Source organism: Leptonychotes weddellii, chromosome 1, assembly GCF_054177405.1.
Source record: "Leptonychotes weddellii isolate Sample4059 chromosome 1, ASM5417740v2, whole genome shotgun sequence".
Lineage (NCBI taxonomy): Eukaryota > Metazoa > Chordata > Mammalia > Carnivora > Phocidae > Leptonychotes > Leptonychotes weddellii.
In genome coordinates, this window is record NC_138369.1 from 84,265,603 (window position 1) to 84,290,261 (window position 24,659).

Sequence of the window (24,659 nt, forward strand, 5' to 3'; positions counted from 1 at the left end):
CAAAGGCAGACACTTAACCAACAGCTACCTAGGCATCCCTAAGGAAATTCTTAAAGGATTTTAAGCTGGGGAACATTAGTAATATAATCATGATTTAGGCTTCATTTGCTGTTCCCTGCTTGCATTAACTAGAATTGATACAGACGTGGCACACTGAACAGGTTCCATCTGCACCATCCATTACTAACCTAGGGTGCCCCCAGTTTGATCCCCCATCAGTGTGTTAAGCCTATCTGCAAACTGCATCTAAGGAGCTGTATATAAGAGTAGTAATTTACAACTTGTTTTTCTAGTATTTTTTTTTCTTAGTAGGAGAAAGGAGGTTAGGTTGATAAATTGTTGCTACCCTTATGAGTGATCCTTCATATATTTATATTTATAAGTGAGGTTAATTTAATTTAATTTTTTTTAAAGATTTTATTTATTTATTTGACAGAGAGACAGCGAGAGAGGAACACAAGCAGGGGGAGTGGGAGAGGGAGAAGCAGGCCTCCCACTGAGCAGGGAGCCCGATGCGGGGCTCGATCCCAGGACCCTGGGATCATGACCTGAGCCGAAGGCAGACACTTAACGGCTGAGCCACCCAGGCGCCCCAGTGAGATTAATTTTAAATATCAGGTTTGGGTCTTAGCAAAAGGAACATATTCAAGTAGAGAACTCATTTTAGTGCTGGAAATCACTTCTATTCTTATTTTTATACTCCTTACATTCATAGTTGACTTAATGGCCACTAGTATATGGCATCAGATTTGAGACATGGTTATTAATTTGTGTTTCTTTTTTTTTTTTAAGATTTTTATTTATTTGACAGAGAGAGACATAGAGCAGGAACACAAGCAGGGGGAGTGGGAGAGGGAGAAGCAGGCTTCCCGCGGAGCAGGGAGCCCGATGTGGGACTCGATCCCAGGACCCTGGGATCATGACCTGAGCCAAAGGCAGACACTTAACGACTGAGCCACCCAGGCGCCCCTGTGTATTTTTTTTTTTTTTAAGATTTTATTTATTTTAGAGAGCAGGGGCAGAGGGTGAGGGAGAGGCAGAGAATCCCAAGCAGACTCCACATTGAGCTCAAAGCCGGACATGGGGCTCAATCTCCTGACCCTGAGATCATGACCTGAGCCGAAACCAAGAGTTGGACTCTCAATTGACAGGCACCCCAATTTGTGTATCTTTTATGAACATATCTCTTTATAGAAGTTTTAACACTTTTTCATTGTGTAATGGTTCTTTAGAAAGCATATTTGGATATAGCTTGTTCGTGCCTGTTTTATGTGTATTCACTTTGTAACTTTTTACAGATTTCATTTACATTATTTTTCCTGGAAATTGAAAATCAAATTTTGAAAATAGTATATTACTATATTGGGATGACTTAAAATTAAACACAGCTAAATAATTAAACTCTTAGCACTTTTGTTTCAAACTTACCTACTGCATCAGTCAACAAACTGCCATGGCCTCAATCTGCATGTTTCTGTAGAGTTTTATAGAGTGTGGAACACAGCTGACACTTGTTAGTCAACCTTGGTCTGTTGAATGGAGGATTTTAACTATTAGTTCTTACAAACATCTAGATCTGAAAGAATTATTTCTCCTATATCTCATTAAAATAGCCTTTGGGCTTTGCATGTGTTTCATTTCCCTCTATAGTAAATTGAGCACTTCTTTGAGATTGGTCTTCCTTTTCTTTTTCTGCAACAGGATCGCTGTGTGTGGTAGGGAAGTGATGCTATCTGAAGGTGACACGCTGTCCTCCTTTCTTCCTTCTGTCCTCTCGTTCCCTATTTTGGCCTCCTGGTAATTGGGGCAAGGGAGGATGGGTGGATGGTAGTCTAAATTAAGGTGAAATTGCTTTAATTATTTCCCCTTTACTTGAAGGTGGGGGAGGGGTGGGCAGTTTCCTGCCTACATTTAAGAAATTAAAGTTACCTAGCTTTTGGCACTATCTGTTTTGGGGTCATGGGGTCTTTTGAAAATCAGAAAAACATTGTAGAGCAATTCTCCAGGGGATAAAAAAATGGATATATTTAGAAATATATTATACCAGAAATCTCAAAAACTCTGAAGTTAATCCTTGCCTGGGGGTGGTGGGAGTCCATAGATTATAGATAGGAACCTCTGCTCTGGCCCCTGTGCTGGTAATAGAGTCAGGCAGACAAACAAGTATGTTCTTAAGACTGGGAAATAAAGCTGATGTTAATTCAGCTCCAGGGAATTAAATGTTTCCACTATTGCTGTATCTGGGGATTTATTATCTTTTGATCAATTTTGAAACATTTAAATATAAATGTGTGACTTTATTCTAATATATAATCTTGATGGTGACCACTTCTGATGTTAGAACTTTGAATATAGACATTTAAGAAAATGGTTTTAGATATTCCCAAAATAAGTCACTGGCTTAGGATAGATTTGTTTTAGTGTTTCCAGATTGTGAAGGAAAAAAGACTAAGCCCTTGATGTTGAAACTTAGGTATGCCAACTCTTGCTTTTTGCTTAGCAGTAGAGTTACGAAGTCCATTAATTGGGGCACTTTTTCTGGTCTTGTCCTTTCTTCGCTTTTGGGTGAGCCTTCTACTTGACTAGTGTTTCCTAAACATTATTCGTTGAATACCGTCTTCATGATTTGCCTTCTGTGCACATTTCCTGGCTGTTCTTCAAGGCCACTCACTTTATAAAACTTAAAATTTATGCAAATAATTATTGTGAAATACGGGATTGAGGTACTAATTCTTTTCTGTTTGACGCTTAAAGGAACATGTGCCTATGAGGGTTTTATTCCACCTAAAATCATCTTTTTATCTCACTGGAGGACATCAAGTTCATTTTGGGAAACATTCCCCTATGTGCTGAGGTTTTAAAGCTCTGACCTTGAACCAGAGTATGATCATGGAAGCTATCTGTATCCAAGTGTCAGTGGGGATGAGGGGTCCTGGGATGGGTGGGTGCTGCCTGCTGAAATACCTTTTGCTTGGGCAAATTTGTATTGTTCTGAATATGGAGATTTTTGGCTGTGTGCATGGCAAAGCTTGGAATCCTAGCCTTATAACAGTTGGTTTATTTCTTTAATATGCCCCCCATACCTCCCACACACATAACAACATACGTGTGTATCTCCAATTTTCCTAAGTTTTATTTTCTTTTGCAGGTTTGATCTTGCTCTTCTACCTAGTCTTTTATGGGTTCCTGGCTGCACTCTTCTCATTCACAATGTGGGCTATGCTTCAGACTCTGAACGATGAAGTTCCAAAATACCGTGACCAGATTCCTAGTCCAGGTAATTATATTGCAGTTTTTGTGGCTTTTCACTAAATTTGGTTATACTTTGGGGTGCCTGGGTGGCTCAGTTGGTTAAGTGTCCGACTCTTGGTTTTGGCTCATGATTTCAGGGACTTGAGATCAAGCCCTGCGATGAGCTCCCCACTGAGTGGGGAGTCTGCTTCTTTCCCTCTCCCTTTGTCCTTCCCCCTGCTCATAGCCTTGCACATGCACGCTCTCTCTCAAAATCTTTTTTTTTTTTTTTTTTAATCTGGTCATACTTCACTGTACATTTTTTACATAGGTAAAAGTTAAACTTTGGGGTTAGGTAATGTGAAAATTTTGATTTTTTTGTTTGTTGTTTAATATTTACATACTGATATAAAGACCTTTAATATTTACATACTGATATGAAGACCTATAATATTTACATACTGATATAAAGACCTGAGCTGATAAATCTTGAGTCCTTTGCCAGGAATAAGCAGGAATGAATATGGAGAATTATAGTGAAGCCAAATTTGACCAATATGGTTATGAGTGGCTTTTGTGAATATTGTGTAGCATTTTCACTTTGCCTTGAGTAATTTACTTATAAAGTATATAGTTTTGCTCTAGCTTGGGCTAGATAGCATTCGTCTTGTAATATACAAGCATCGTATCTTTAATTGCTTAATGTGGAAGTGGTAAGAAATACTAAATAATGATACATCAATAGGGAATAAAATGAGTATACTCTTACCTTACTGTGTTTAATTCTTGTCCATTGATTGTTGGAAGGCAAAAAAATTCTCTAGTATACTCCACCACAGAAAAAAATCTTAACTGAAACACTTGTTTAAATCATATTTTCTTCCTCCTGATTTCATTCTTTTAAAAGTCTTTTGAATGCCAACTTTGCCATTGTTGAACATGGCTCTTGTCCTCAAGGTGCTGGCAGTTTTTATAGAAGAAGATAACAATGTGCAGAACTCCAGTATATGTAATTCCCCAAAATGTGAACAACTTCTTGAGATAATAGAGAAGGGCAGGCTCCTCATGGAAGAGGGGGATTTGGATAGCAGGCAGGGTGGGCAGGCAGGCCAGGGAAGGTAAGAGTGTCACGGGAGGTTTCTTTCTGGAGCAGTGATTCTCATCCAACAATGATTGGCTCCCGTGGGGCCTTGTAGTCATGTCTGGAGACAGTTTTGGTTGTTAGAACTGGAGAGGTGCTGCTGGTGAGCAGAGGTAAGGGATGTTGCTAAACGTCCTACAATGCACAGGACAGCCCCCCCCCCCCCCGGAACAAGACTTATCCAGCCCAAAATGTCAATAGTGTCAATGCTGAGGAACCCTGAATCTAGATCCTTGCTCACAGCATGGATTCGTGAGCCTTATCAATAGCCAAACTGCACCAGTTCCCCAAGCATCTTTTCTTGGAACATTTTGTTCTAAGGATTTTTCCTTATTTTGCTGCTAATATTTGCGCAAACGTCAGGAATCACTCTTCTCTTTTTTAGTTTATTTGACCAAGTATCGGAGACTAGCTCCATGCTCATTTTCCCCTCATCTCTCACTGTTGCTCTGTTTTCTTTCTAGATTTATTTATTTTGAGAAAGCAAGTACTTTGTGCACGTGCGTGAGTGGGGGAGGGGCAGAGAGAGAGAGAGAGATCTCAAACAGACACCGTGCTGAGTCGGGAGCCCAACATGGAGCTCCCTCTCACGACCCTGAGATCATGACTGAACTGAAATCAAGAGTCAGATGCTTAACCGACTGAGCCACCCAGGCACCCCTACGTAGCTTAATTCTAGAACAATTATTTTTCTTGCTACCTAAGTTATGTGACTTTATTACCACTGAACATGATCCAGTATATTTCAGAAATATTATCCTGTTTATAATCACATGAATAATAAAAGCAATAAAATGTGTTCCACATATTTCAGTTTCAAACTGAGTTATTTAAAATTATTTACAACTGGGGCGCCTGGGTGGCTCAGTTGGTTAAGCGACTGCCTTCAGCTCAGGTCATGATCCTGGAGTCCCGGGATCGAGTCGGCCTCCCTGCTCGGCAGGGAGTCTGCTTCTCCCTCTGACCTTCCCCCCTCTCATGCTCTCTCTCTATCTCATTGTCTCTCAAATGAATAAATAAAATCTTAAAAAAAAAAAAATTATTTAAAACTGTATTGTAGTACTTAAAGTCTTATCAGTAATTTAATAAACATATATATATTTAATATTGGATGAATATATATTAGCTTGTTAAACAAAATTTTCTCTTTACAAAGTGATTATGGTTAATATCTTTTCTTTCTACTTGTATTTTCTACAGTATATATAGTATTTAAAACATTGGGTTTTTTGCATTGACCATATTTTTAATTTTAAATGACATTTCAATAATATTGTTTGTACCTGGTAAAATAAATGCTAGTTTGAAATTGGTACATATAAGTAACCTGTACATACATATAACATAAACACGTACGGCTCCTCACACCCTGACAGACATGCACATTGTCTGCACATATTCTCATACTCCAGTGGTTTAAATTGGAAGGAGATAGAGGAGTTAATTGTAGTCTTTACATTCTCTTGATGTCCTTTCATTTGGGATAAGGCAAGACTATTTGGAGGAATTAAGCATACCGTGTCAAAAATGCACTTGTACTATACACATGTGCCATGGTTTTTTACTTACGAGTTGCAAATAGGCTGTGAAGTAGCAAGTTACTAGGGGTCCAAGAGCATTGTCAGGCAAGGTCTGAGAAGTAACTGCTATCAGGAATTCAGTTTTAGGGGCACCTGGCTGGCTCAGTTGGTAGAGCATGTGACTCTTTATCTCAGGGTTGTGAGTTCGAGCCCCACATTAGGTGTAGAGATAACTTAAAAAATAAAATCTTAGGGGCGCCTGGGTGGCTCAGTCATTAAGCGTCTGCCTTCAGCTCAGGTCATGATCCCAGGGTCCTGGGATCGAGCCCCACATTGGGCTCCCTGCTCCGCGGGAAGCCTGCTTCTCCCTCTCCCACTCCCCCTGCTTGTTTGTGTTCCCTCTCTCGCTGTGTCTCTCTCTGTCAGATAAATAAATAAAATCTTTAAAAAAAAAGAAAAACTTAAAAAAAATTCAGTTTTATACTTTCAGGTCTTTTGTAAATTAAATCATTAAAACAGTCCCTTAGAAATTAGTCATGTAAAGGAATGTAGTCTTTTGTAGTCTTTGTGTAAAGCATAGATATCTTCATGGTTTTCTTTAAAATTTCTTTAGTTTAGAAATCAGGATATTTTATGTTGGGTTTTTCTTAAAGCTAGGTGTTTTCAATACAGTTATGTACAAGCTGCCTTGATTCTGTTACTTTTTTACTTGCAGGATATTCTATCTTCCTGCTATAAAACCTTAAAAAATAAAAATTTCATACATACGCAGATGGTCATTTAATAATGTTGGACAGTAAGACATTTTATTCCTTCATTTAAGACTTACAAAAAGTCTTAAAACGCTATTGTAGATACAAGATTTTGCAGTGGATGGAAAACCAGGCATAGGAGATTATCCAAATACAACTGATCTCTGGTATGTTCATGTAGGTGAATGGAGAGTTTAATTAGGAGGTCTTCTGTGCTGAATGTAGACTAAGATTTGCTCTGCCATGTAGGAACACTGTTTCGTCATTATTTGGGTACCACTGCATCTAGTTCAACTTAAGATTCATGCAAACCCAACACAGGCAAGTAAAAAAACTGGATCTGATCTAAAATGTAACACTGTATTTAAAAAAACAACAAAAACAATAAAATGTAACACTGTATGTTAGCCATACTGGAATTAAAATACAATGAAAAAAAAAGAATTAGATGTCTGGAAACTAGAACAACTCTTGTTATTTGTAAATTTTCAGATTCTGTGCAAGGCATGGCATCTCTAATAACTTTGATATGGGAAATGTTTAGAGACTAGTGAAAATTTCAGGACTGTTTTTAAGCCTGGGTGCAAGGCTGAATTAATAATCTAGATCTAATGCCTTTTTTTTTTTTTTAAGATTTATTTATTTATTTGAGAGTGAGAGTGTGTGTGCGTGCAAGCGGGGGAAGGGGCAGTGGGGCAGAAGGAAGGGGAGCCTGACCTGGCAGACCATGACCTGAGCCAAGAGTTGGATGCTTAACCAACTGAGTCACCCAGGCACCCATAGATCTAATCAGTTGGAAGCCTGATTACCTTTCTTACAGATAAATATGCTTACATTTTCTTTTCATAAACTCATTCAGCATGTTCTGTATACATGGGTGTTGACTCCTGATATGAAACTGTTGGTGGTTATATTCCAAACTCATCATGTGAAAACCACATTTTAATTATAGAGCAGTGTTTATTATTGAAGGAAGAATAGTTTACCATAGAGTTAAAATTGTATATAGACCTCTTTCATTGAGTAAGTTCTATGTTTCCATACAGTTGTAATTTGAATGACAGAAGCGGGGAGACTGATTGGCTAAAATTTTTCTCCTGTTAATAGCAAACTGGCAAAACCTAAAAATATTTGATAGAAATAAATGAAAATAGGAAGTACAAACTAAAATCTACAACTTTTTAAGTCAGGAACAGAGTAATTATAATTACCTGTGGATAATCAGGTTTAGGGGAGGTTTTTAACTGATAATGTCAGATTATTTTGAAGATTTGCAGTTCTCTTTCATTTAAATATCTGTGCCTTCATAATCAGGAGTGAGAAGTTCTTCTTGATAATTTCAGCATATCTGTGAACACAGTTTTCCATATAATTTAATGAGATCTGCCCTTTAGATATAAGAGCAAGGAGAAAGAAGAGAATTTCCTGCAGTTAATTTTCCCCCTTTTTCTTTTATCTCTTTATAGGACTTACGGTTTTTCCAAAACCACTAACTGCATTGGAATATTCATTCACTGTGTCTGATCCAGAGTCCTATCAAGGGTACATTGAAGACCTTAAGAAGTTTCTAAAACGTAAGTATGTTTTCTTAGAGTGACGGTAGAAGATTTTAGTTATTAGCGAAACCATATGATAGTGATTACTTTTAGAAAACCAAATAATGATTTCTTTTAGAAACATCTTAGAGTCTGTTTTACCTTTTTTTTTTTTTTCTGTTAAACACAGTCCACTGAGAGGACGTGCAAGTAGATTTTATAATTAGTCATAAGAATATTCTAACTTATGGAAAGACATAGGGGTCTAAGCCAAGTGGGCAGTTGATTTGACTTTTCTATAGTAAGTGCATGAATAAGTCTGTTGAGACATAATGTATTTATATCTGCATTAAAAAGTATTTAAAGCAAAACTAAATTATGCAAAATAATGACTCTTAAGTATTTGGATCTTTTGGATCCCATGTACTTGTGAAGGGGAAAAGGAATGGTATTTATCATTTAAAAAAAACAAAACCAAATACCTATCCACTGTGGGTTTTGGAGTTAGCAGTCTGTAATAGTCATCCTAGCCCAGTTTTTCCTCTTGTTTTGTTTAACTTAACTCTGTGGTATTAACATACAGATGAATAATCATCACATGCCCTGGCCTGTTGCTTCTTGATCACCTCACCTCTTCCTTGGGCACAGAGCTCTACATTCATTCCTTAGAACATATAGGACCCCATTGCCAAAATGACTGATTAATAAGGCTTTCCTGACACAACCTTCTCGTTCGCCTGTTTAACTTTCCCTCACTATTCTTCTATCTCACTGGGACTTCCACTTCACTGACTGTTTTATTTTATCCCAGCCCCTTCTCCCTAACTTCCCTTTTTAGCAAGCTTATTAATTCCATGGTTTTTCTTTCTTCTTTTTTTTTTTTAAAGATTTTATTTATTCATTTATTTGAGAGAGTGAGAGAGAGAGAGCACATGAGAGGGGGGAAGGTCACAGGGAGAAGCAGACTCCCCGCCGAGCAGGGAGCCCGATGTGGGACTCGATCCTGGGACTCCAGGGTCAAGACCTGAGCCGAAGGCAGTCGCTTAACCAACTGAGCCACCCAGGCGCCCTTTCTTTTTTTTTTTTTTAAGATTTTATTTATTTATGTGAGAGAGAGAGAGAATGAGAGAGAGAGAGAGCATGAGAGGGTCAGAGGGAGAAGCAGACTCCCTGCTGAGCAGGGAGTCCTATTTGGGACTGATCATGACCTGAGCTGAAGGAAGTCACTTAACCGAGTCACCCAGGTGCCCCTAATTCCATGGTTTTTCATTTCATTTTTAGTTTTGCCAGTACTCTAAAATCCCTCACCTGTCAGTCTGTCATAAAATGCACATGGATGAAGCCATGTAATTCTCCTAGATGAAACCATATAATTCTTGGATGAAGCCCGTTCTTTGAGGCTGCCCCCTGAGCAGGCTGCTGAAGACTTTCCTCAGGACTAATCAGCACGATGAATATTTTACCACCTCCCTCAAGTGGACCAGCTCTACTACCTGGCAATCCCATTGAATTTCTCTGGATAATTCTCTGACGGGATTATTTCTAACCTCTACTCAAACCTCTAACCCGTTACCTTTCCCACTATAACTCACTTCATATAACCTGCCTTCCTCCTTAAAGAAATAATGGAAGTACTCCGATAGGAATTCCACCAGTTTTCCCATTACCAGTAAAACAGACCTGTAGTTACAGCCATTTTGTCTGTGATATTTCTCCTGCTTTGATGCCCTTCCTCACATTTAAGGCCACCTGTACCAGTCCTCCTTTTTGGATCTTCTTTCAGTGCCTTGGAAGCATTATTAACTATTCCTTCTCCAATATATATAGAGCCTCACTTTACTGGATCCAAGTCCTTGACTTCTCTTGTCTTAAATCAAAAACCTCTTGATCCTACACCATCCACTTGGCTGTCTTTCTAAATCTCCTTCCCTTGATAGTTTGTTAAGGATGTTTTTGTCAGAATATAATCCATGATTTAAAAATCAAATAGTAAAGAAAGGTCTATAATGAGAACCATTTCCTGTCCTCCTTTTTAGCTGCAATCCTATTAATTTACTCAACAAATATTTTTGGAGGGCCTTCTTTGTGTCAAGCACTCTTCCAAGTTCTGTCAGTGAACACAGGATACATGTTCATGGAGTCTGTAGTCCAGTGGTGCATGGGAGGGTGATGAGTGCAGTGGAGGGACATGAGGCACAGATGGAGAGATGGGAAGGGTTACAGTTTTGAACAGGGTGGTCTAGGAAGGCCTCATGGAAGGGGATCCTTGAGGAAGGATCTGAAGGTGAGGGAACTAGCCCGAGGCTTAAAATGTCACGGTTTATCAAGGAAGTGAGAGGGGCTGGATAGAATAAGCCAAGGTGAAAGTTGTAGAGCTCAAGGTCAGGGACGTAAAGGATGACTAGGTTGTATAGGTCTTCAGAGGCCATCGTTAAGTTCTTTGGTTTTTAAGCTGACCAAGTTGGAGGTTTTTAGGCAGGGAATAACATCATCTGACTCGAATTTTTAAAGGATCACTCAGGCTGCTTTTTTGAGACTAGGGGGGGAAACAGGGAAGCTAGTTAGGAGGCCATTACACTAATCCAGAGGAGTAGAATGGTGGCATGGCAAAAGAGGAAGCAGTGGAGGTTGTGAATAATCTGATTCTGGATACATGTTCAGTGGGAAAGAACTTCATGGTTTTGAACTTTCTCTTACGGTATTTTTGTCTGTATCTTTAAATATTAAATTTTCCTGCTGGTTCTTGATTTATCACTTTTATACATCATCTTTACTTCCTGCCATGACAGATGACAATTTACCTCACATGCCTCAGACGTCCCCCACCCACCCACCCACCGGGTTCAATAATTGAATTACTATTTTTAGTTTCATTATTGGTCACCTTTTTATACTTAGTCTTTATGTCTTATTCTATCATCTGTAGACACTCTTCTGACTTCCTTATTTTGTACACTGTCATTTGAGGTATCCTCTTGAGTCCCTTTTTTTTTTCTGGAAAACTCTTTAGAGCTTTTCCCCTCCTGCCATAGTCTGTACGGGTAATTGTTTAGGCCTTTAACTATCCAGCTGTCATTTTTGGGACTCCTTTTTATCACTTTAGTTGGATCCACTGTTTCTTGGCTCATGCCGCCTTTTTTCTTAATTTACTGCCTAGTTTAAGGGGGTATATCTATTTCAAGTAACTTCATAAGAGACATGAGATGTAAATTTTGAGTCCTTTCATTTCTGAAAATGACCTAATTCTGCATTTATAGGTGATAGTTTAGCTGTATATAGAATTTTAGTTCCTTTGTTTTTGCCTTTTTCTCCTCTGCAAGGCTGGTTTTTTAATTCTGTTTCTAAATGTATTTCTTTTGGGTTCTAAAATTTGTTTTGGTTTCAGTCTCTAAAATAATCACTTTACTGGGAACTTGATGGGGATCTTTCAGGATGAAGGCTTAGGTTCTCCTGTTCAAGGAAATTATTACTTTGATAATTTCCTCAACTCAATTTTCTGGTTCTTTCTAGAATTACTGTTAGTTGGGTCTTGGATCTCTTGTTTTTCTCTCATTTTCTGTTTTACTGTATTATGCTTTCTAGGGGACTTACTTTTAACTCGAATTTAACCTTCAACCCCTCCTCCCTTTTAACTTTCAGTTGTCATTGCTGAGTTTTAGGAAAGCCTTTCTCATGTTAAAAGGTACCATCTCTGTTTAAAAGATACATGGTTTTTTTTTCAATGGATACCGCTTAAAATTTAAAGTTTTATTTTGTTCAGATTAACCTTTTTCCTTTCAGGGCTTTCTTTTCCTTTCAGGTCTTCCCTTTTCCTTTCCTGTTGACCTTTCTTTTTCTTATTTTAGGCTTTCGTCAGGTGTATAGGGCTCTTTGGTTACTCTGTCTGGGATTAGTGATCTATGTCCCATCATGCCTTGGACTTGGGGGGAGGGGGGTCTTCATAATCTGACCATTCATCATTACAACTCCTTGCATTAGAATGATTTTGTATTGAAGTGGAACATGGCATGATACAAAAATGGTCACTGATGAACTGACCTATACCAAAAGGTATATGCAGTCAAACCCTTGGGGGAAATTGGTGAAGGCCTCGGAATATTTCTTGCAAAATGATCTTTATGATTGTGCCCCCAAAGGCAAAAAGGAAGTGATGAATGTCGTGAGGTACCTATTGTGTTGTAGAAGTTTAACCCTATCTTCCAAATATTTGAATCCTCCTTTTAAATGAGTACATAATTTACATTGTTTTTGTTTTTTTATTTATTCATGAAAGTCAGAGAGAGAGAGAGGGGCAGAGGGAGAAGCAGGCTCCCCGCCCAGCATCTGACCACCCAGGCGCCCCTAAATGAGTACATAATTTACAATTATATCCTAATTTTTGATAAATAAAAGATGAAACCAAAGATATTTTGACAATTGTTTTCCAAAGTAAAGATCTACACTTTCTTATAAACACATTTACTGGGGCACCTGGGTGGCTCTGGTGGTTGGGCATCTGCCTTCGGCTCAGGTCATGAGCCCGGGATCCTGGGATCGAGCCCCACGTCGGGCTCCCTGCTCGCCGGGGAGTCTGCTTCTCCCTCTGCCTGCCACTCCCCCAGCTTGTGCGCGCACGCTCTCTCTCTCACTCTAATAAAATCTTTAAAAAACTCCACACATTTACTTTGAAATTTTTGTTCCTGTTTTGGTTGAATTCACTTGAGGTGGCCTTTTTCTGGTACCAGTTGTACCCACACACCAGTAGTTCTTATTGAGGTACTGCTGTAGCATAGTAGCTATTTATGAGTATCTCTCAGTAAACACATTCGTTGAGGGCACGGACCACAGCAGGCTTGCTCACTGTTGTGCCGTTCTTGCCTAACACTGTGCTAGTGTGGAGCAAACAGCCAAAAACCCATTATGTATCTTTCCCTCTCCTTTCTTCCCCATCTCCAGGTTGTGACCATTTGACTCCTTTATCACTTGGCATTTATCTAAGATGTTACCTCTGTTTCTGCTAAAAACACCCTTCTCTAAGTTAATGTTAACTCACAGGTGCCCCTTGACGCTCAGCTTTGTTGCAGTCCCTGCAGACTAGAGTGCCATAGCACTATATATCTTTAGGCCCTTCAGTTAGGATTATTAGATTTAATGTCTGTTTTCCCCATTATACTGTAAAATCCGTAAGGGCAGCCGCAATGCCTTTTTATGTTCTCACCACTATCTTTTTTTTATGGGAGTATAGTTGACACATAATGTTACCTTAGTTTCAGGTGTATGACACAGTGATGTGTGACAAGTTTATAGATTACCACCGCTATCTTTTGGGCCGTGAGCATTGGAGGCATTCAGATAAAGCTATAGCCGTGGCTGGCGCCACCTAATGGTGACAAAAGAGACTGATCTGTAATCCAGCTGGTGTCATTGTTGAAATGGAGTAAACATCAAAAAGTTAAGGGAACAAACTTAACATTCTTTCCCCAGAATAATCTGGTAATCAGCATTGCTGTTTTTGTTTTTGAAAAGTGTCATCCAAAGGATGATGTGTTCCTGGTTGTGTTTAAGAACTGTTTCTGGCTGATCTGCGTACACACGTATGTTTCCTTTTTAGCATACAATTTAGAAGAACAGAAGAATCTCACAGCCTGTCCTGATGGAGCACTTTTTGAACAGAAGGGTCCAGTTTATGGTGCATGTCAGTTTCCTCTTGCCTTACTTCAAGCATGCAGTGGTGTGGATGATCCAGAGTTTGGCTACTCCAGAGGACATCCTTGTGTTCTTGTGAAAATGAACAGAGTATGTACATATTTTGCTGCTGCTGCTGCTTTTTTCTAGTAGCCTCTATGAAGAAGCTGGCAACTATTTTTTATCTCATTTAGGGGCGACTCGCATAAAAGATTAGCCACGGTATTAATTGACCTTTGGAAAATACAGAAAAAAACTAAGACTGGTTCATTAAATCATGGATTAGAGAAGTACAACAGCGTCAGCTTTTCCCTTCTTAGTTATGTGCATTTAGGCATAGATGAATGCTTCAAGGGGCAGGTATTCAGGTTGTCATAACCAAAGCATGGTTTTTTTAATGTGCAGTGCTCATCTTTGAGTTTTGTATTGTAATATTTAAAATTCCATTGAGAATCTATAAGGTCTTGGTTTAAACTTTTTCTGAATATTTAGTAGCAAAGCATAGTTTTATAGTTTATGTACATATAATTAAAAAGTAGACATAAAAATAAAACTGCATTATAATGAGCTCAGTAGGGTGTTGTAGTTGTAACCAAAGTAGTAGCATTTTGCTTTGGTATACAGAGGAAGTGCCTGAATTATATAGCCATTAGCAAGTTAAGAAGCTCATTAGCTTCTCTATGTGTAAGTAAAAATGACTTGGGGTTATTGTGCATCCGTATGTAATGAAGTGCTCTCTAACGCCTGTGCCTTACTGCTTTATAAATACTGTACTGCAGGGCTGTGTTCTGATACAGTTGTTCTATCGAGACCTGTAAGGCCTCCCGTAAAGAATGAGGTGGTTATTCCTGATCATTTACTCAAAGAAAAAGCAGCTTTTTAAGCAGGTGTAGACCTCTCAAGATCATGCATGAGTTTATATCTCACTAAAGTTGCCCTTGATGAGCAAATTGCTATCATCCCTTGGCACTGCTAAATGAAAGAACCAGCTAGATCCTGAAGCGCCCAGACTGATGCCCCTCCAGCCTCCCCTCCTTTCCCCACGTGGACAATGACAGTTTCCTCATGATCCCAGGACACTCTAGAGATCATTCTGAAACACTGCCTGACACATAATAGGTACCTTAATAATTACAGTGGGATGGTTCAGCAAGACTTCACTGAAATTAAGGTTAACAAAATAAGCCAAGAGTAATGGGACACTAGACAATCTAGCTTGTAAGATGAATTAAATTTATTTAGCTTAACAGGAATGCCTTTTACAATTGCAGCCTTCCAGGAGTATCTTCATAACATCTAGATTCCTGGAAAATCAACTCCCAATATAAAGTCAAGAGAAGTTCAGTTCCTTCTCCTATAGGACTATCCCTTCAAGTTTATTTTCTCTTTCAGTATGTCCTCTTTGAATGATGAGGGTCAGGATTACACCTGCTGATGGGGCATAGCTTTACAGGACATGACAAGAAGACAACACATCAGGCCCAAGCTGGGATCATTCATGAGCTGTGCATGCTGAGTATAGCAGGCGGTTGAATCCCAGTATAGTTTGTTCCAAAGTCCATCACATGGGCAAGGATTGTTACTGCTGTTGATATTACTTAGGTTGCCACAAAACTTCTCTTTCCGGAGGAATGTTTACATTTTACAGGCATTTGCATATAAAATGCATGTAAATTCAAAACATAAAAAGATCCTCCCACAAAAGAGATGGGATAAATTGCCATGAAGAGTTAGTTATATCCACTCCATACATGAAAGTAGCCTCATTTCATACAGCTGAACTGTGCTGTATCTTAAAATGGGATTCTCCCCAGTGTATGCATTTTGTGGAACAGACAGATGTGAGACATGGTAAGGCTCCATGGAAACTTCATGGAAACATGCTGAGGTTTTGGACCTAATACATTTTCCTGAAAAACAGTTTTATGCTTCTGCAGTTCTTACTGTTAGCATTAAAGGTTTCTGTTTGTTTCTTGTTTTAAGGGTAGCAAAGTGCAATACTATGTTTTACTCAGTTCTTCAGTAACAGATTTTTCTAAATTGCCCCAGTACAGTAATAAGACAGCTAATTGGTAAGATTATTATATTGAAAAGTCCATTCTAATCCTCTAAAATAAAATTAAAAGGCAGATGTAACAGTTTCAATACGCTGAGTTGGTATTCCTCTCAACCCGTCCACCCCTGGGTCCCCAGCAACAAAACAGGAGGTTCTTTTATATGTTTGTGATGTTTCAATTAACCAGTTTTTCTTTACCTTAGATAATTGGATTAAAACCTCAAGGAGAACCAAGGATAGAATGTACTTCAAAGGTTAGTATTCAAAAAATAACCCAACTTCTTTTAAAGCTTTAGTATATCTTAGTATTTTAAAAGTCCTCTGTAGTGCCAGTCTTAGAAGAATAAAATTCCACCAAACTTTGGGTGTCGAGCCCTTCTTAATTTGCAAATGATAAATCAAAAAAGATGTGTTTTCCATGTGCATTGATTCACTTTTTTCTAGCTTAGTAACACTGAAATGGGGGTTGGCCTTATAATGGATGGTGTCTTAATAGTGTATCATAAGATTTTTTTCTTTATTAATAATACATAAATTGGTGTACAAAGTGGCATCTGAGAGTTCATGAAACATGGTACATTTTCCTTAAGGCAGTGGCAATATTTCTCCTATCCCTACTTTTTTTTCCAGAGTGCTATGCAGTTTTCATCTCATAACTTCTTTTGTTTTCTCTCCATGCTGCAAGTGCAACTAAGACAAATATGTAAATGATGGGTAAGAGTTCTTAGGAGAAAATGTTAAGCTCTAAATTTAATTTTACTATTATTTTAAAGATTTTATTTAGTCATTTGACAGAGCGGGAACACAAGCAAGGGGAGTGGGAGAGGGAGAAGCAGGCTTCCTGCGGAGCAGGGAGTCCTGGGACCATGACCCGAGCCGAAGGCAGACGCTTAGACTGAGCCACCCAGGCGCCCCTCTAAATTTAATTTTACTGTTGTGCAAAATTTAGCATTCCAACCCCAAATCTGTGTTCAAAGTATCTTACTTGAAATGTTACATTGAAATTACTTCTAAAGTTGTTTGTGGAGAAAACAGTCTTCCTTTTAGCCATGAATGGATTTCTTAATTTGGGCAGAAATTTCTTGCTCAGTGGTTCTCAAATTCCTTCATGCATCAGAATCACTTGGAGGGCTTGTTGGGTACCGTTTCTGACTCAGTAGTAGTTCTGAGATGAGGCCCAAACTTTTCTAACTGAAGTTTCTAGGTGTTGGTGATGCCGATGGTCTCGGGCTCACATTTTGAGAACTCCTGCTTTAGTATCTTTAATAATTTCTTTCGAATATTTATTCAAAAGAGTAGAATAAAAAGCCAGGAAATTTACGGTTTCTCATCTGGGTTGAAGTATACATGTGTGAACCATAGGCAATTCACTTTACCTCCTTATATCAGAGTCGGGTCAGCCAGTATGTTACTTAAAACCAGATGCTACATCTAAGCTGAGCTTTTCTTGATAAACAAATCCTTCTGAAAATCTAAGCAGATTCTCTCATCTCTTAAGACAAGAAAACATTATGGCTACAAGAAAGATTCAGACAAAGTAACTCTTTATTATCCTCCTTGCTTGCAAGTCTTTCCAATAGAAAGTTCCCAAGACTTAGGTGCTAGACTTCAGCCAGGAAGAAGTGCTAATTTCACGACAGTGTACCTGTACGTGGGAGCTTTTGCTTTGCTTGTGAGCAGACTAGGTGGATGAGCTTCGGGAGAGTGGCTCTGTGGAGCCAACACTACTAAGAAAGGAAAACACATTTTGGCCAGAAGGGCAAAAGCTGTAAACTCCTTTCCTAAGATGTCAATTTTGTAAACCGTTGGCCAGTAGAAACAACTCCGTGTAACTGTTCCCTTAGGGTTTTAAATGGATTTTTATCTATTGTGTATCCTTTGCTTCTAGAATAGTTGGTGGAAATGGTAATGAAAAATCCTGATTGATGACTAAATTTCAGTTTGTTGTTTGAAGATGTATGTAAAGCATAGATGGGAATTTTATTTAGTTGTGGAATCAGTTTGTTTTTAGAAAGTTTGTTAAAACTGCATTGTACTAGGCCAGTCACAAAGGAGTCATCAGGCGGAGTGTGTACATTTTAGAGGTGTGGCTCTAGAGCAGATGGGAACATTTACTGCAGATCATCATCATGTTTTCCATTACACTTGTCTATATCAAGTGTTCTTTAAATTCTTTAGTTGACTTATTTTTAAGAATACAAGAGAAGATATAAATGTATTACACAGTTTGATCTGCTTAAGTATTTTACACAAGATACCAAAATATTGATGACAACATGCTCTTGGGCATTTAATTTAAAAACAAGATAGAATATTCAATTTATGTCTTTTTCAACATTTTATTTTTCTATAAAAGTGAATGCTGTTCATTTAGGAATATATAGAAAAATGCAGAAGAAAAAAAATTGGTAAATGCTACCCAGAGATAAACACTGCTTAGAACATTTGGTTTGTGTTCAAATCTTAAGGGTGGTGAGTGTGTAGAAGAAAATACACTCATTTTAAAACTTAGTGACTGTTAATAGATTCTTCGACTTAGTTGCTCCTAGTTTCCAAAGATGTCATTCATATACTCAGAAAACTAGGACATGTATGCTTCACCCTCAAGTTATCACTTTTCAGATATGCACTTCAGTATTTCATAAAGTACAAGTAAAAGCTTGCCAACATTTTTGGTACAAACCAAGAGAACAGTTAAGAGTCAGTCACACCTGGGTGATCTTAACTGAGCCTCAGTTCTCGTCTTGGTAATTGATCCTGTCCACAGAAGGGTATTGGGCCTAAAAGAAGTTAAATGGGGTGTCTGGCTGGAAATACCAACTCAGTAAAATGTAATCCACAGAAAATCTCCTTTACATGTTGGGGAACATCTCTGTTTCTGTGAATTAAGCTCATGTATTAAGAGAAAATATGTTAAACAAAAGCAGTTAATAGAAAGGCACTCATCACAGTGATTGTTTTTTCTTTATAGAGTACAAATGTAGGGTAGTGGTTGAAAATGGCTTCTACAGTTTCTCTTAGCTTTGTTATCTCCTATTCTTTCCACTTATCTTTGACCTCGATCTTGAGAGCTTGCCCATTTTGTGGGGTATCGTCATTCTGTGCATTGTGCTGTCATCTTGCTGTGTCACTTGTCTGTCACATGTGCTACTCATCATTACATAAGCAGAGGAGGAGGACTTCTCCTTAGAGGAGACACTTAGTTTTGCTGTGTGCTTTCAAAAATAGAAATTAGTGCATTTAAATCTAGAATTCAAGCATTTATTAATGTTTTATTTTAATTCATGCTTAGTAAACTTCCACCGCTCTTGTCATTGATTTGTCATCTACTCAGTGTGTGTTAGTTACAGTTGTTAAAAGTAGTCCTATTCAGAATGTGTTACCTGAGAATTCTCATTGTCTATCAAGAAGAATAGAGATAATAGCATGAATGAGTTGGATTATGGATGATTAATTTGTCTCTTGGTCACATTTACCAGTTTTTTAAATACATGGAATATAATTCCAGTAAATGCGATTACTTTGATTTGCATGTGCTCATAAATTTAAGGGTCTTTAAATTGGTTAAGAGTTTTGCTTGGAGGACCTTAAATTTTTCCTAATAGTTTTGGCAGTTGCATCATAATTTCCCCTTCTGGTTACCGTTAGTTACTAATCACAGGAAACTTTTGCTGCCTCCCAGGCCTGAATCCTGCATTCTGCAGTGTGGCAGCCATTGTTTACAGTCTGGAAGCACAGTATTTAAATCATTTCAGGAATATATTGGTCCCCTATAGGCCGCTGCCTTCCTGCTGTCAATGGCTGGAGAACTGGCATTGGGTAGTTGGAAGGCAGGTAAGATTTTTAGACAGTGCATGAACAGATCTGGCTATAAGTTAGAAGGGACTCTTCTGGAAAAGCTTGTAGGCTAATACCAGGAAATGTGAGAAGAATCAGGATAGTTTTGTGTCAGAGGATTTAAGCCAAGATTAACACGTCTGTTCTCAAAAATAATTATTGTAATTAATGCAGTTGGAACATCATTGTAGAACCACCATACTGTTCATAATTGATACTCCTTTATATATTTTTAAGTTGTTTTTTTTGTGGCCTAAAAAAAGAGGTTTCTCTTGTTTTCTCCTTTAGACTGAAAACACAGCAGCTCTATTAACTTATCCTCCCAATGGACTTATAGACTTAAAATATTTTCCATATTATGGGAAAAAACTGCATGTAAGTACTTACAAGTTTGTAAGTGGTTGTGACTCTTGGGGAACTGGCACATCTGTATTGAAATGTCACTTGTCTGGGGTAGGCAGACATATGCCCTGTGTAACTTCTGCATCCTCTACTCTGGTCTTTAACTATAAATGGTGATGCCAAGTAGAGATCCCACATCTACAGTTCAAAACTTATAAAATACCATTTTCTCTCTCTCTTTTTTTTTAAAGATGTTATTTATTTATTTGATAGAGAGACAGCGAGAGAGGGAACACAAGCAGGGGGAGTGGGAGAGGGAGAAGCAGGCCTCCCCGCGGAGCAGGAGCCCGATGTGGGGCTTGATCCCAGGACCCTGGGATCGTGACCTGACCCGAAGGCAGACACTTAACGACTGGGCCACCCAGGCGCCCCCCATTTTCTCTTTCTTTAGAATGTGCATTGAATGTGCACAGAGGTGAAAAAATAAAGTGGCTAGAGTAATACAAAGAAGTCCTGTAGACCCTTTCCCCAGATTTCCCAAATGGTAATATTTTACCTGCTTTGTCTTACCAGTCTCCATTTATGTATAATTTCTTTTCCTGAACCATTTGGGATTAAGTTATAAACATGGTGCCTCTTTACACTAAATGCTTGTTTTATTTTCCTAAAAATAAGGACATTCTATTGACCATAATAGAGTTACCAAAGGAAATTAACGTTAAAACAATACTATCGTCCAGTCTACAGACCTTGTTGAAATTTTACCAGTTGTTCCAGTAACGTTCTTTCTTGCAAAAGAAAAAGTGTTTTCCTGGTGCAGGGTATCTATCACATTGTTACATCTTTAGTCACTTATAACCTGGAACAGTTCCTCAGTCTGTTTTATGCCCTGGTACTCTTCAAAAATGAGTACAGGACTTTTTTGGGGCCTATTTTGTTTATATTCCTCAATTTGAGTTTGATGTTTTTCATGATTAAATGTAGGTTGTACATTTTTGGCAAGAATGCCTGAGAAGAAATAATACATTTTCAGAACATAGTATCAGGAGGAATGTGGCACTGATTGGTCACATTAGTGTGATGGTAACCTTGAACACTTAACAGCCAGGTTTCTCTGCTGTGAAGTTCTTTTTTTTCTTTTGTAATCAGCAAGTATCATGTGGAGAGAATACTTGGAGAGTCGACACAATTCTGTTTCTCCCCTAGCTTTAAAGATTTTTTATTTATTTATTTGATAGAATGAGAGAGCGAGAGAGTATGAGAAGGGGGAGGGTCAGAGGGAGAAGCGGACTCTCTGCTGAGCAGGGAGCCTGACATGGGACTCGATCCCGGGACTCCAGGATCATGACCTGAGCCGAAGGCAGTCGCTTAACCAACTGAGCCACCCAGGTGCCCTCCCTTAGCTTTAAGCATGTGTTGATTCTTGCCTGAATCAACTAATAGGAGTGTTCCAGATGTTTTTCTAATTCCATCTTTCTTTCCTTCATTTACTAGTTGGCATTCTGCTCCGAGAAAGAGCTTTGCCTTCTCCACCATTTATTTATAGTCTCATGGACTCTTATTGTCAGTTCTATTTATTTTGATGCTAAAATTGTCCCAGATTTGGCCAGTGAGAAACCTTCAGGCTGGCTCCTATGTCCCTTAGACGTGTTCCCACGATTCTCTGAGCACCTCCTTACTTTCTGGCACTACAAGATATTCCATGTTCATCTTGTACTTTCTCTGCCCCAGTCCTGGAATCAGCCCCCTAGTTCCTTTTAGTGAAGGAAAAGGTCTAGAAACCACAGTGATGATAATACAGTTAGGAATATATTTGCATCAAATTACACAGCAACTGTAAGGATCTAGGAGATCTAAGTAATCAGTAAGGTAGTCCTTGGGTGCAAGGGGAAACTCAAACCCAGATTATAGAGTATCTAAAAAATGATAATGAGACCCAACCTATGCAGTGCTTACAGGAACATTCATAGCCATCTGAACACTTCCATAAAAACTTAAGTGAAAAATAAATGAGTATCCAGTTCAAAAGAAAAACAAAACATGTAATAGACTAAAACTTGTTTTTAAAACTTCAACTCCTGATAAAAGTGTAAATGAAGTTACCATAGAATTGGAATTCACGTATTTTCCTTCATTTGCCAGGTGAGTTACCTGCAGCCATTAGTTGCTGTCCAGGTCTCCTTTAATGCCACCAGCAGTACCGTAAATGAAGTAACAGTCGAGTGCAAGATTGATGGATCACCCAACCTAAAAAACGAGGATGATCGTGACAAGTTTTTAGGACGAGTTGTGTTCAAAGTCACAGCACGCGCATAGTAGGAATTAGGGAATCTCCACAGAGTAAATGTTGTGTTGTCTGTCTTCATTTTGTATCAGCTGGACCTGCCATTCTAGAATCATGAGACCACCTTGGAGAAAGGTGGGGTGGTGGTACATGACACTGGGGTAACATGCTAATGTGCTTCCAGACCGTAGTGTTCAGTGTCCTCTCACGTAACTGCCTGATGCCTCTGCTGCCTTTTGAACCACGTACAGTCGCCAGATGGGGGCCGTGAGCACCAACTCCAAACACGTGGGATGGGGGGTCTGGTCTTATTTTTATGTGGTTTAATTGCCGAGTGTCTAAAGCTTAATGTGCTGTGCTATGTAAATATTTTATAGATTTAACACTGGTTAACTGTCATTTTTTGATGCCAGCCACGTTTTAGGGATAAAATGGTACCTGAACATCATCACGTGACTCTAGCTGCAAGAAATGTGGTGTGGGGAGAAGTTCTGTATGGGAGGAGGAAAAACAAAATAAAAGTGGATTTGAAAGGTTGACTTGATGTTTTGTAAAATTATTTTTTACATGCTGAATTAGTCTGTGGATCTTTTTGATTAAGAGCACAAACTTTATGTTGTAAACCATGTAAAAAATATATATACCGATGGGATTATTTTTAGTGCTGGAACTAAATCTCTCATAATAAAGTATTTTAGACCATAGATGAAACAGCATTTTTAAGTTAGCCACGATGAATATGCACCTAATTTTTTATGAAATTAAATTCATAGGATTTAAACTGTATAATAGTTTGTGAAATACCTTGTTACTGCTTTTATTTAGCAGACTGTGGACTCTAATAAAAATATCAGTTGTAAAATATAAAAACTTGGAACTTATTCAAAGCTTCAAACCAGTTTTATTTCAGCATTCTTTGACTATTGTGAAATATTTTCTCCTATCCATGTGTATTGGTATGATTCTTTGTCATAATTCTTTCTCCTCCATTGATAAAGGTGTGCTCCCTATATGATCTGTGGTTGAAGCCAATTTTTTATTTTTATCCGTAAAAAGGCCAAAGCTGACATTTTCGGTTTTCCTTGTCTTGGTGCGGGCCAGGCCGAGTGGGATGCAGGCCATCTGGCCCGGGAACAGCGGTCTGGAGGGAGCACGAATGCACCACGTGGTCTTGACCAGCCAGACGGGCCTCACTGACCCAGTGGCAGCCTCTCCACCCCACGGGGGTCTCTGCCACGAAGATCTCGGTGATAACAGATCTTTGTTCTAGAAACCTTTACAGCCAGGAGCTGTTAATAAAGCAAAGGTCTTGGGGCTTTGATTCCTTTCTGCTCTCAAGAGTGGAAAACCATTTTACAGATGCTACGATGCTAGAGCAATGTTATGGGCTGCAGCTAGAGCGCCCGTTAAGCTGGTCCACTGTCAGTTTTGGCTCTTGGGGAATTCATATTATGGATTCCATTACATTTGCATTTTTGCGTCTCTGAAGTATAACAGATGAAAGTTCTGTTCTAATGAGCTTAGATAAAAACAAACTAGTTCTTAGAACACAAAACAAGAATGGAGATATCCCAAATGGGGCAGTGGGCTCTGGGATGAGATATACACAGAAGTCACTGAATGATACTTGTACCTCCCTGGTTCAGGAGTTTGGGTATGGCTCAACCCCTGACTGCTGTGTGACCTCAGCTCACCTACCCAATTCCTGGCTCTTTTCTACTGAAATTAAGGGCTAACAACTATCGCAGGCCTGCTGTGTGCTAGGTAATGATGTGTCAGACTGAGGATACGGAGACAAAGACACGGGCTCTCGAAGACGAGAGGGGAATGGAACAGGCTCTGGGACAAGCTATGGCGTGATAATCACGGTAATGGCAGTGATGTGCAAGAGTCCAAGGAGGTGGGGTACGACCGCCCTAGGAAGGTCCCTCTCAAGAGACGAGTGTCATGTGGACGGGAGGATCGGAAGGAGCTGGGCCAGCGTGATGCAGATGAAGAGTCTGGGAATGAAAGGGACTCTGGACACAATCTCTGAGTCTGCATTTCTGCTTCATTTCACATTTTCCTCAGAACTTCACCAGACATCTTAACATGCAGATTCTTATTCCAGAGGAAATTGTTGGAGATGGAGTGTCTTAAGGCATGGCTATGCTGGTTATTCGGAGACCACGGTTTGAATAACAAGGGACCAAAGGACTAAAGACAACCGGATTTGCATCCTCGGTGATTGGGCCTAGCACTAGTTTGACTAGTAGGCGAAGATTCAACTGTCAGTTGACTTTAGCTGACACTTAAAT

The 24,659-nt window shown here is 39.0% G+C and overlaps 1 protein-coding gene across 1 annotated transcript in view; it reads left to right on the top strand.

Moving 5' to 3' along the window:
• The window catches only part of ATP1B3 (ATPase Na+/K+ transporting subunit beta 3), a 46,166-nt gene extending 23,265 nt beyond the window's left edge, over window positions 1-22,901 (top strand). The window contains exons 2-7 of the mRNA XM_006737463.2: window positions 3,149-3,277; window positions 8,111-8,218; window positions 13,770-13,954; window positions 16,103-16,153; window positions 20,025-20,111; window positions 22,221-22,901. Coding sequence (XP_006737526.1) covers window positions 3,149-3,277; window positions 8,111-8,218; window positions 13,770-13,954; window positions 16,103-16,153; window positions 20,025-20,111; window positions 22,221-22,394 — 734 coding nt within the window. The 3' untranslated portion in view covers window positions 22,395-22,901. The remainder of the gene's footprint in view (window positions 1-3,148; window positions 3,278-8,110; window positions 8,219-13,769; window positions 13,955-16,102; window positions 16,154-20,024; window positions 20,112-22,220) is intronic.
• Window positions 22,902-24,659: the final 1,758 nt, after the last annotated feature.